General features: G+C 46.0%; 1 protein-coding gene across 1 annotated transcript in view; it reads left to right on the top strand.

Annotated features, from left to right (window-relative positions):
- Nucleotides 1-2,870: 2,870 nt before the first annotated feature.
- LOC115461641 overlaps nt 2,871-11,755 on the top strand; it is a 254,455-nt gene continuing 245,570 nt past the window's right edge. The window contains exon 1 of the mRNA XM_030191619.1: nt 2,871-3,296. Within this exon, the coding sequence (XP_030047479.1) occupies nt 3,110-3,296 (187 nt within the window). The 5' untranslated portion in view covers nt 2,871-3,109. The remainder of the gene's footprint in view (nt 3,297-11,755) is intronic.

The following is an 11,755-nucleotide window of genomic DNA, read 5'->3' as shown; positions in this document are numbered from 1 at the left end:
GGCTGCGTCAGGGGCTACAAAATGACAATACAAAATTAAAAATACACGTAAATAAACTCAATATAAAATGGACATATAAATAAGAACATATTAATAAATAAAAATGTGGTATTTATCATAAAGTATGAACACCATTGACAGAAATTATATATATAAATAAATAAAATGTGTTGCAAATAAACGGAAACCTTATATATATATATTGTCAGCCGCTCCTCCCAGCTGCGTAGTTGTCTCTCTCACTTATCCGTGCTGTCCGCTTCCGATTCCACACTCGTCCGTGCAGTTCGCTCTCACTGCCACACAGTTCCGCTAGCAAGGCGGTGCAACACATACCACCTGCCAGTCTTTTAAACAAAGTTCAGCTAGTTAGACTTTAACCTCAGTTCTGCTAGCCAGGCTTCAAACCCAGCTCGGCTAGCCAGACTTCCCACAAAGTTCAGCTAGTCAGGCTTTGAACACAGTTCCGCTAGCCAGGCTTCAAACCCAGCTCGGCTAGCCAGACTTCCCACAAAGTTCAGCTAGTCAGGCTTTGAACACAGTTCTGCTAGCCAGGCTTCAAACCCCGCTCGGCTAGCCAGACTTCCCACAAAGTTCAGCTAGACAGGCTTTAACCACAGTTCTGCTAGCCAGGCTTCCCCACCCCGCCCTCTTCAGCAAGGCCTCAAAGCCGTTCAGCTTAGCTAGGCTTTTCTCCCCAGCACAGCTTAGCCAGGCTTTTAAAGATCCACCACCCACACTTGTCAACACTTTACCTCTTGACAACCACCCACCGGATCTCTCCTGACTATTATTCCTTTCTTGATACTTTGGGCTCTTCTCTAGAAGTCACTCCTCTTCTCCAGCCACTTCCTCTCCCACCTCCATTTCCTCTTCCACACCTTCTCCTCCTATCTGCTCCAACTCCTCCCATTCCATCCCCCCATTCTCCACCCCCTCCCTCAGGTGTTCCACCCTCTCCTCAGCTGATTCCATCTCCCAATCAGCCCCCTCTCCTTTCCTCTCATGTGGCTCAGGTCCTCGTTTGTCCTCCTCTCTCCTATTCTTCCAGGCAGTCTCCAATCTGTGTTCTCTACGCTCCTGCCTCCTCCCCTCCCGCAATGCATTCTGGGATCTGTAGTTTTTCCACTCGGGCTTTTCTCTCTTCCCCCCTGCATTCTGGGCTCTGTGGCTTCTCTGATTCTCACAATATATATATATATATATATATATAGATATATAGATAGATAAAAAACAAAGTTGAACGTATTTCTATGTGTGTGGTAGGAAAAGGAGAAAGGGAAATGGGACTTGATATACCGCCTTTCTGTGGTTTTTGCAACTACATTCAAAGCAGTTTACCTAGTATATTCAGTTTACCTAGTATACTTATTTGTACCAGGGGCAATGGAGGGTTAAGTGACTTGCCCAGAGTCACAAGGAGCTGCAGTGGGAATCAAACTCAGTTCCCCCAAACCCGCGCCTACACTTCCGCAAGCCATTTTTCAGTGCACCTTTGTATAAGGACTCCTAAGTGTGTGTTAGGGCTTATGCCCTTTAATAAAGGGCCCCAAAGTTAGGAGCATAAACCCTTTGAATATCAAGCCCTATAATGCATGAGGCATCTCTCTACACAACCCCACTACACTGGTAGTCCTCTCATTACATTTTCTAGCACTCTCCTTGTGCTCCATCCCCAGCCCATTTACTTGCTCTCTCCTGAGAACAATCCCAGTATATGTGTCCTCTCACCCTCCCAGCACTCTACCCCCCCCCCCCCCCCCCCCCCCCCCAGTCTGACCCCTGAATGCTCTTTCTCCCACAGTACAGCCCAAGTACTCCCCTCCTACAGAATTAGCATCTGTGTAGCACTTCTGGTCTCCACTTTCTCTGTTCTTTTGTACTCCCCCTAACAGCCACTCCTCCACCCACCATGAACAGCTCTCCTGCCACACATCTCAGCCACACTGGGATGCTCTCTGGGTTTCACCTGGAAAGTGGAGAATTTTTATAATATGGCTGGGTCTCTGGAGATGCACTGTCTGCACCAAAATCATGCACAAATATGTGTTTTTGTCACTGCACATACTTGTACATCTGGGATACTTTTATAAGCAAAACTTAGCCACATCTACTGGTTACATATGTGTATAAAAAAGTCTTTATAAAATTATCATTCACTACAGCTAGACTTGACACCCTACCCACTGGAGAAACAGTGGCATAGCCAGAGGGATAATTTGGGAGGGGGCGGGGCCTGAGCACAAAGTGGGTGGGCACCAAATTATCTCCCTGCCTTTCCCCTCCCCCTGGTGCCACCTCCCTCCTGAATCCAAATATAAATACCTGAGCTGGAGGAGCACCCTACACCCCCATGCATGCTTGGATTTTGTGTATGCATGGGGGGGGGGGGGGGGGTGGCAGTGGCAGTGGAGGCACAGTGGTAGCAACAGCTCAGGGACACTTGTCAGCTGCAGAACTTGGAGGGTCTGGCTGTTGGACTGGACCTGGTGGGGCTTCGGTATCCCTGCCAGCCACAGTGATCATGGAGATGATTAATTGGGGGGGGGGGGGGATATGAGGGGGCCCCCTTCTCTCAGCTAAGACATTGATATAAGCCAGCTCTGTGGGTGCTTCTCAATACTGAGCAAAACTCTGTGTCCAGAGAGGATTTATTCAGTATATAGCACCCACTATCATTTTGAAAAGTTGGCTGTGTAACCTAGCCTTTATGGAATAAGCAGCTGAGCTTTCGGAATGGATGTCTCCCATAAAATCCGGCCCCAAAAGGCTTCACTAAATCCAGTTGCTCCACGGACTGTATAAAATAACCTTACAAGGAGTTCCGTAGACCTGCCAAGAAGACCACACGTTAGAACTAAGCGCTGGGAGTCTGTAACGACTAACGAGACTTTTCCCCGGGCAGGATTGCCAGATGGCAAAAAACTTTTCCAGCACAAAATTGTGGCCAAAAGTAGCCCAAAGATAGCCCACGTGCTGCCAGCCCCGAGATCGGGGGAGGCGGTGCTGCTGCTGGATCTGAGGGCGGGGTTTCCTGCTCGCGGCCTGTGCTGTTGCTGTACGGACGTCACGGAGCTACTACTCGGCTGCAGTGCAGAGTCGGACGGATATGGGCGCCGCGGTGCTGCTGCTGCTTCGGGGACCAAGTCCCGGACGAGCCGTGAGGCTGTGGCGCCAGTCCGTCCTTTGCGCCCGCTCAGTGTCTGCAGCCCCTCAGCAGGGAGCGGCGTGTGATGCCCCGCCGGCGGTGAGGATCGGCTGCGCCTCCGGCTTCTGGGGAGACACGGCGGTCGCAGGTAGACACGATCGGTCGAGGACCGTCCAGATTTTCAATAGAGCGCTTGAGGGCGAAGCCCCGGCGGCGGCGGGAGCTGTCGGTCTTTCCAGCGCTGTGGCTTTTAATCATTTTTCGCAGCTTCAGAGTCTGGTGCTGTACTACACAGGAAGTCCTGCTGGTGACAGTGAGAAACTTTCCTGGCTCAAAGCACCACTGGGATCTGTCTGTCTGTTGCGATTGCCCGTTTTGTTGTTGCTTCTGCGATTTAACGTTTTTCTAGTGGTAGCTAAACCTCAAACAAAATTATGCTTTGCAGATTCAGAGATTTTTTTTTTTTTTTTACAAAGTTCATTGATTCACGACTTTATAGGACTTGCACAATTGTAATACCTAGTGGCTAAAGTTTCCTTTGTGATCTTGGTCAAGTTTCTTCTGATTATTGCACAAGACTGTAAGCCTTCTGAGGACAACAATTACCTACTGTAGGTGAATGTAATAGAAGTGAGCAATTTAGAAAGGCTGGGCTAAATCCAAAGTCTCCTACTTGGCAATCGCATGTGTAACTATCTGATTGCAGCATTCTTGCAACTTGCAAGGCACCCAAAAGTAACACAGAAATAATTGTGCTCTTTAATTTAAAACTGAAAGGCAGTAAATAAATGCTAATAAATGAATGAATGAATGATTGCCTGGCCCAGGGTAACAATAGGAGGCTGGTGCTAGGATAGTGGTAAGCCTTCATCCTTACCCCTCCCCCTCCCCTGTTAACTTTCAGACCCCTAATCTCCCCCCCCCCCCCCCCCAACAGCATGCTTTTAAAATACTATTTATTTATTAGGATTTATTTACTGCCTTTCTGAGAGAATTCACTCAAGGCAGTGTACAGCGAGAATAAGTCAAAGATAAGCAATAGGCAATTACAACAGTAAAAATATTCAAATAACAATACAAAGGGAATTGGGACTTGATATACTGCCTTTCTGAGGTTTTTGCAGCTACATTCAAAGCAGTTTACATATATTCAGGTACTTATTTTGTACCAGGGGCAATGGAGGGTTAAGTGACTTGCCCAGAGTCACAAGGAGCTGCAGTGGGAATTGAACTCAGTTCCCCAGGATCAAAGTCCACTGCACTAACCACTAAGCTACTTCTCCACTAGCAACATTCCATGTAGAAGCCTGCCCTTGCAGATCTGCAACGCGGCCGCGCAGGCTTCTGTTTCTGTGAGTCTGATGTCCTGCACGTACGTCAGACTCACAGAAACAGAAGCCTGTGCGGCTGCTTCTACATGGAATGTTGCTAGTGGAATAGCCAAATAACGAGCTGAATCTTCATATGCTAAATATAGACTAAAATCTATGTATGGTGTGATATCTTTTTCTCTTGTTTATTTTTTCTATTTTTAATAAATTTTAATTCTAATCCCAAAAGAAATGGAGAAAAAAGACCTCATCAGTCCCAGCTCGACGATATTTTTATTCGATTTTTCAATCAATTTAATCGTCTGCTTGTTCAAGGACTCCGTTATAATCCTTGGTCTTAAAAAACTCCACCTCTCTTTATTTTAATAACAAAATTGTTCTTTCATTGTTCCATCTCCATATTATACTCGTGATTATTTTCAATATCAAGTTATATACTCTTGTTACTTAGCTTTTTTTGCTCTGCCCTACGGGGCTCTCCGTTTCGCTACATATTATGTTATATGCTTCTTCAGGGGGCCAAGTAACAAATGGCAGATCATAATTCACGATATCTATAATTAAACACATGGATATCACATCATTTTCATATAAAAAACTGAATATGTTATATTCTTGAACTGATCAATATCTAACTACCAACCTTAGAATATGGCGTCTCCAACTTCTCTGACACCGGTAGTAAAGATTTAACCCGGAAGGGGTTACTCTCATTTATAGTCTTAATTGGCTTCAATCTGGCCCTATTAGGGTCCATGATAACTCATTTCTCGCTCTATTTTCACCTCAGAATAGTGGAGTTTTTTAAGACCAAGGATTATAACGGAGTCCTTGAACAAGCAGACGATTAAATTGATTGAAAAATCGAATAAAAATATCGTCGAGCTGGGACTGATGAGGTCTTTTTTCTCCATTTCTTTTGGGATTAGAATTAAAATTTATTAAAAATAGAAAAAATAAACAAGAGAAAAAGATATCACACCATACATAGATTTTAGTCTATATTTAGCATATGAAGATTCAGCTCGTTATTTGATTATCTAGTTGAGCTTTGCTGAAATCAAGTCCAGAGTTTTTTTGTGTTTACAGCTAGTGGAATAGCAACATTCCATGTAAAATCTCAAATAGTAGCAACAGAATCTCAAACAGTAGCCAACATTCCATGTAGAATTTTAGATAGTAGCAACATTCGATTTAGAATCTGAAATAGGAAAAGGGAAATGGAACTTGATATACCGCCTTTCTGAGGTTTTTTGCAACTACATTCAAAGCGGTTCACATATATTCACAGTCTTATTTTGTACCCAGGGGCAATGGAGGGTTAAGTGACTTGCCCAGAGTCACAAGGAGCTGCAGTGGGAATTGAACTCACTTCCCCAGGATCAAAGTCCACTGCGCTAACCGCTAGGCTACTCCTCCACTAGTGTACTACTTTTACAATGTCAACACAGTACATAACCGGATATATGCAAAAGCAAATCCCACAGTCCTTGGTAACAAATAGAAAGGTATTGAACTAGAACCAAGACTAAATGCTGCTACACATAAAGAATTGGCTAACAGCACGTTTTTAGTATATATTTTTTTTCTTATCAAACAGTGCCCTCAGCAACAACCACTTATTTTAGGCAAGTACATTTCTTTGCCAAGTGGCATAGCACTTCTTTCATCGGGCCCCTCTTTTTGATTAGTGTATGTGCTATTGCCTATCTAAATAGTGCTATAACATCACATAGTGATAAGTCAAAAATGTGAACTTATCTCTGAGCATCTTTTGTCGGTTGCTCATTACATGCTTGCTTCTCGTGCCGCACTCCACAGTCGCTCTCTCCAACTGAATAACAGGCTTCCCCTGAAAACGCCTGACTCTTCGGGTTTCAAAAGTCTTTCCTCAGGGACTCGGGTTAAAGCCACCCAGAAACTTGAATTACAGCCATACTCTCTTGACTGCCTAAACTAAGTGGTTGCTGCTGAGGGCACGCTTTGATAAGAAAAAAAGAATATAGTTAAAAAAAGGTTTTTGACAGTAGTGCTGTTAGCCAGTTCTTTATGTGTAGCAGCATTTAGTCTTGGAACACAGTACATAAAACCATTTTAATAGACTGCATTGGGTATAAGCAAAGATGGAACGTATAGGTAGGTAAGAGTAACAGGAGTAAGAAAATAAGGGGATTAATTTAAGAAAGGTTAGGTTAGAAGTGAATAAACTTATAGTATGTGCAGCTGGTGTCACTTCTTGTGTGTGTGTGTGTGACTAGCAAGTTAGTTACTTTTTCCATTAGAGGCCTGGTTGAAGAACCAAGCTTTCGCTTGCTTCCTGATAGTCGTGTGTTAAGCGAAGCCTTTCAGGGAGTGCATTCCAGATTGTGAGGCCTTCTCCTGAGAAGACGTGCTGCTGAGGGATATCACATTGTTTGATGTCCTTTGGAGAGGGTATGGATAGGGATACTCCTTGGGGGAACTTTAATGCTCTTGGAGGTATGTAGAGGGATATCCCAGTGGCGTACCGAGGGCGGGGCAGTGGGGGCGGTTCGCCCTAGGTGTACGCTGCAGGAGGGGTCCTGGGAGCAGCTGCGCGGCTGTTGGCTCTGCCGGTTCCCTGCTCCCTCTGCCCTGGAACAGGAAATAACAGCAGAGGGAGCCGACAACCGCTGGAGCCGACAACCGCGTGGCTGCTCCCTGCACTTCAGCAGGCAAGAAGAATGCACCTGGGGGGGGGGGGGGCTTGGAGGTGATGCGTAGGGGACAGGGCTGGTCTTAGGCAGAGGCGACCGAGGCGGCCGCATAGGGCCCCCGCGCTTAAGGGGGCCCCGCACGGCGCACCTCAACTCTGCCTCTCCGACCCCCGCTCGCTGCTCGGACCGCAACCATCAATGATCCGATCCCGCTGCTCGCTCGTCGCTCCTGACCGGACTGCGATCATCGCTCACTCCCGCCACCCCCCCCCCCCCGCTGAGCCTGCCGACAGCTCCCGCTCTGCTCCCGCCTCCCAGTCCCACTCCCAGGAGGCCAGGACGACGACGACGACAGATTGCTTGCAGCGTAGCGACGGCCTGCCCCGACAGACAGACAGTTGCAGCAGCCACAGGCACGACGGCTTCGCTCACCCCAGCTTTTCCCTTCCGCCTTCCCGCCCGCCTTCTGATGATGAGTACTTCCTGTTCCCGCGAGGGCGGGTGGGAGTCGAGCGGGAAGGGAAAGGAGCTGGAGAGCGTGGTCGGAGGTGAGCAGCCATCGGGAAGGAGCTGGAGCGTCGTCGTGGTCGGAGCGAGGTGAGCAGCCAAAGCCAGCCATCCAAGGGAAAAGGAGCTGAGCTCAGACCGTAGTAGTTCTTTAAATTAGAAAATCTGTCTGTCGAAGTGTAAGCGGGCAAAATCGACCTTTCTGTCTGGAGGGAGGGTTCGCTGGAGAAATGAAAAGAAGTTCTGGACTGGTATCATAGCCTGCAAAGAATTTAGTTTTCTAGAACCAGGACAACTCTGGAAACTCTGCACTACTTAAAAAAAAGCAAGCAGAAAAAAATGGAGCAGCCTAATGGTTAGTGCTGCCAGCAGCAGCCTGAGAATCAGGGGAATCTACTCCTGCCATAATTCTGTGCCAAATAATTTGAAATTATGTTCAAAACATTTGCAAAGTCTGCAAAATTCTGCACATTCTTTGAACAATATTTTTGCCATCCACCTTTGTTCCCAGTCCCCCTCTCCCTGTACTCATCCATCTTACAGCCCCCCTCCCTGTACAGATACCATCCATACTTATTTTTTCAAGTCCTCCCTCCCTTCCTGCCTGCACCCACACTTTATCCACCTTACAGTCCCCCCCGGCTGCACCCACCCTTCATCCACCTTACAGTCCCCCTCCTTCCTCTATGTACACAGATACCATTCATCTTTTTCCAGTCCCCCCAACCCCTACACTCTTGTCCAGCACTGGAGGAGTGCACATTGGGAGTACCTCTTAGGACAGAAAAGAACCCCACTCTTCCCTGCCCACTGCTACTGCTCTGGCCGCCAATGTCCGCTTCTTCAGAATGTCCACCGAGTCTTCCTGCGGCAGCCTCACAAGACTGGTGCTTGAAGTCTCAGTGGGCATTTTGAAGAAGTGGTAGTAACAGCAAGCAGCAGCAGTGGGCAGGAAAGAGTACTACTACTTATCATTTCTATAGTGCTACTAGACGTACGCAGCGCTGTACACTTGAACATGAAGAGACAGTCCTTGCTCGACAGAGCTTACAATCTAATTAGGACAGACAAACAGGACAAATAAGGGATAAGGACAAAGAGTAACAAGATTCCGGAATCCCAAAGAGTAGCAAGACTCCAGAATCCCAGAGATTACTACTACTACTTACTACTACTTATCATTTCTAATGCGCTACTAGACGTATGCAGTGCTGTACATTTGAACATGAAGAGACAGTCCCTGCTCGACAGAGCTTACAATCTAATTAGGACAGACAAACAGGACAAACGATAAAGAGTAGGCCCGAAGAGGCCACTAGACCACCAGGGTGTGTTAGGCCCAGGGAGGGCCCACTGAGGCTCGGGGGGGGGGGGGGGGGAACAGGGGTGCCGGACGGCCTTTACCACAGACCCCATTCTTGCAGTACTCTATTGCACTGCAGAAATGGGGACTACAGTAAAGATTCTGTGCAAGAAAAGTAAATTCTATGTGACTTGGAAATTCTGCATTGCGTAGTCATGCAGAATTCTGGCAGGAGTAGGAACCAGGTTTGATTCCCACTACAGTTCCTTGGACTCTGGGCAAGCCACTCTAACCCTCCATTGCCCCAGGTACCAATTAAGTTACCTGCATATATTGGGACCTATTTACAAAGGCACGCTAGCGTTTTTAACATGTGTTAACCACGTAGACATCCATCGGAATATTATGGACATTTACAGTGTTAGCACATTCTAAAAACCCTAGTGTGCCTTTGTATACAGCCCAATATATAAACTGTTTTGATTGTAACCACAGAAAGACAGTATATCAAATTCCATCCCCTAGGAGCTAGGGTGAGGGCGGAGCTAGGGTGGGGGCGGGGCTACAGTGGGGGCGGGGCTATGGTGGGGCCCCACCAAATTGGTCTGCATAGGGCCCCGCACTTGCTAAGACCGGCCCTGGTAGGGGATAGGGTCATACTGCCCCCAGGGGGATGGACGATGCTGCACCCGGGGGTGGGTGCGCAGCGTCTACTGCCCTGGGTGGCAGCTGACCAAGGACCACCACTGGGATATCCAGTTCTTAAAGTATTCTTGGCCATTTTCTTTAAGGGCCTTGAAGATCAGACATAGAGTTTTACATTTAGCCCTGTATTGTACTGGTAGCCAGTGAAGTTTTTGCAAAAATGGTGTAATGTGGTCATGCTGCTTACAACCTTCTGTTTGTCTTGATGCAGCATTCTGAATCGGTGTAGAGTGCATTACTGTAATACAGTCTTGATGTTATCAAGGTTTGCGTTCTCAGTGTAAGGAGAGAGGCAACGTAGTTGTCGCAAGTGATAGGAGCAGCTCTTGAAGATTGCTTGGATTTGGGGGATCAGAGTAAGTGTTGAATATAACTGTATTCCAAGGTTCCCGACTTCTGTTTTGGGAAATACAAAGTCTCCTTCAAATCTGTGCCCACTTCTGTTAGGGACCCATAGAAGCTCTGTTTTGCTTGGGTTCAGGCAAAGTTTGTTATTTTTAGCCCATGTTTGAATTGATATTAGACTAAGGAGGCTAGGGCTTTTCAGCTTGGAGAAGAGACGGCTGAGGGGAGACATGATAGAGGTATATAAAATAATGAGTGGAGTGGAACAGGTGGATGTGAAGCGTCTGTTCACGCTTTCCAAAAATACTAGGACTAGGGGGCATGCGATGAAACTACAGTGTAGTAAATTTAAAACAAATCGGAGAAAATGTTTCTTCACCCAATGCATAATTAAACTCTGGAATTCGTTGCCAGAGAACGTGGTGAAGGCGGTTAGCTTGGCAGAGTTTAAAAAGGGGTTAGACGTTTTCCTAAAGGACAAGTCCATAAACCACTACTAAATGGACTTGGGAAAAATCCACAATTCCAGGAATAACTTGTATAGAATGTTTATACGTTTGGGAAGCTTGCCAGGTGCCCTTGGCCTGGATTGGCCACTGTCGTGGACAGGATGCTGGGCTCGATGGACCCTTGGTCTTTTCCCAGTGTGGCATTACTTATGTACTTAGGTAATCAGTTTATTCAGGGTTGTGGGTAAGTTAGGTTTAATGGGTATCAGTAACTGCACATCATCCAGGTAGCTGTAGAACTGAGTGTCCATCGACCCAGTCAGCTCGGCTAGTGGCTTGAGATAGATATTGTACAGAATAGGTGACTGTATCGATCTTTGTAGTATCCCAAAGGTCAGTGCCCATGGTGGCGATGAGGTGCTGCCAAACAGTATGGACTGTTGCGATAGGAAGAGTTTCAGTACACTTGATACGATATGAAGAGTTTCAGTCAAGTTAAGTACTTTTTTATTCCCGGAGCTTTTGCACTGTTATATATTTTTTGACTTCTTATCACTCCTTTTCAATTGGAGAGTTTTAAATAGTTTTTTGTTAGATTTTGTTTTTCACACTAAAATTAAAAATATTTCGAAATCCCTACTGTCCTTTCACCACAGACTTTTCTCTCATTGTGTTATGAGAGTTTTTCTCTGTGGTTTGTTTGGCTGGTGGTGGGGCCAATGATGATAGCCGCTGTAAGGGGTGTCCTACTTTGTATTGGTACCCTTGGTTTATGAGGCCAGTTGTTTAAAAATTGCTAACATTTTTTAGTGCTGAGCAAAATATTTCTAACAATTTGAGCAAATGTTATATGTTGAGTTTCTGTTTTTTATATTTGCTGATGCAGTTTTGAATTTTTGAAGTGCCATACTTTGTATTGTTATTTGAATATTTTTACTGAATTCCTTCAAAAGGTGGTAAATGAATCCTTCCTAATAAATAAATATCAATCTGTTCTGACACTGTAGTTGTCTTTCCATCCACATGTGGATAGTCCAAGGTCTCTAGGAAATTTTCAGTAGTCAGCTTTTTCTCCTCTCTGGTCTCCTTCCAAATTCTGGGAGGTGCCATTTGTTTCAGGTGGTCACTTAGGGAAAACTTAATTAGAAAATGTCTGTCCAAGATGGGGATGTAATTTCAATACTGCTATCTCGGTATTCTGGGATGTCAATCCCTTTGTAGAATACCAAGTCTAGTATCCACCTTATAATCGAAAGAGAAAAACGCCTAGATTTCGACCCAAATCGGGAGAT

This window comes from Microcaecilia unicolor, chromosome 2 (genome assembly GCF_901765095.1).
Source record: "Microcaecilia unicolor chromosome 2, aMicUni1.1, whole genome shotgun sequence".
Classification (NCBI taxonomy): domain Eukaryota; kingdom Metazoa; phylum Chordata; class Amphibia; order Gymnophiona; family Siphonopidae; genus Microcaecilia; species Microcaecilia unicolor.
The sequence above is the reverse complement of the archived record's forward strand: the minus strand, read 5'-3'. Positions and strand labels throughout refer to the sequence as shown.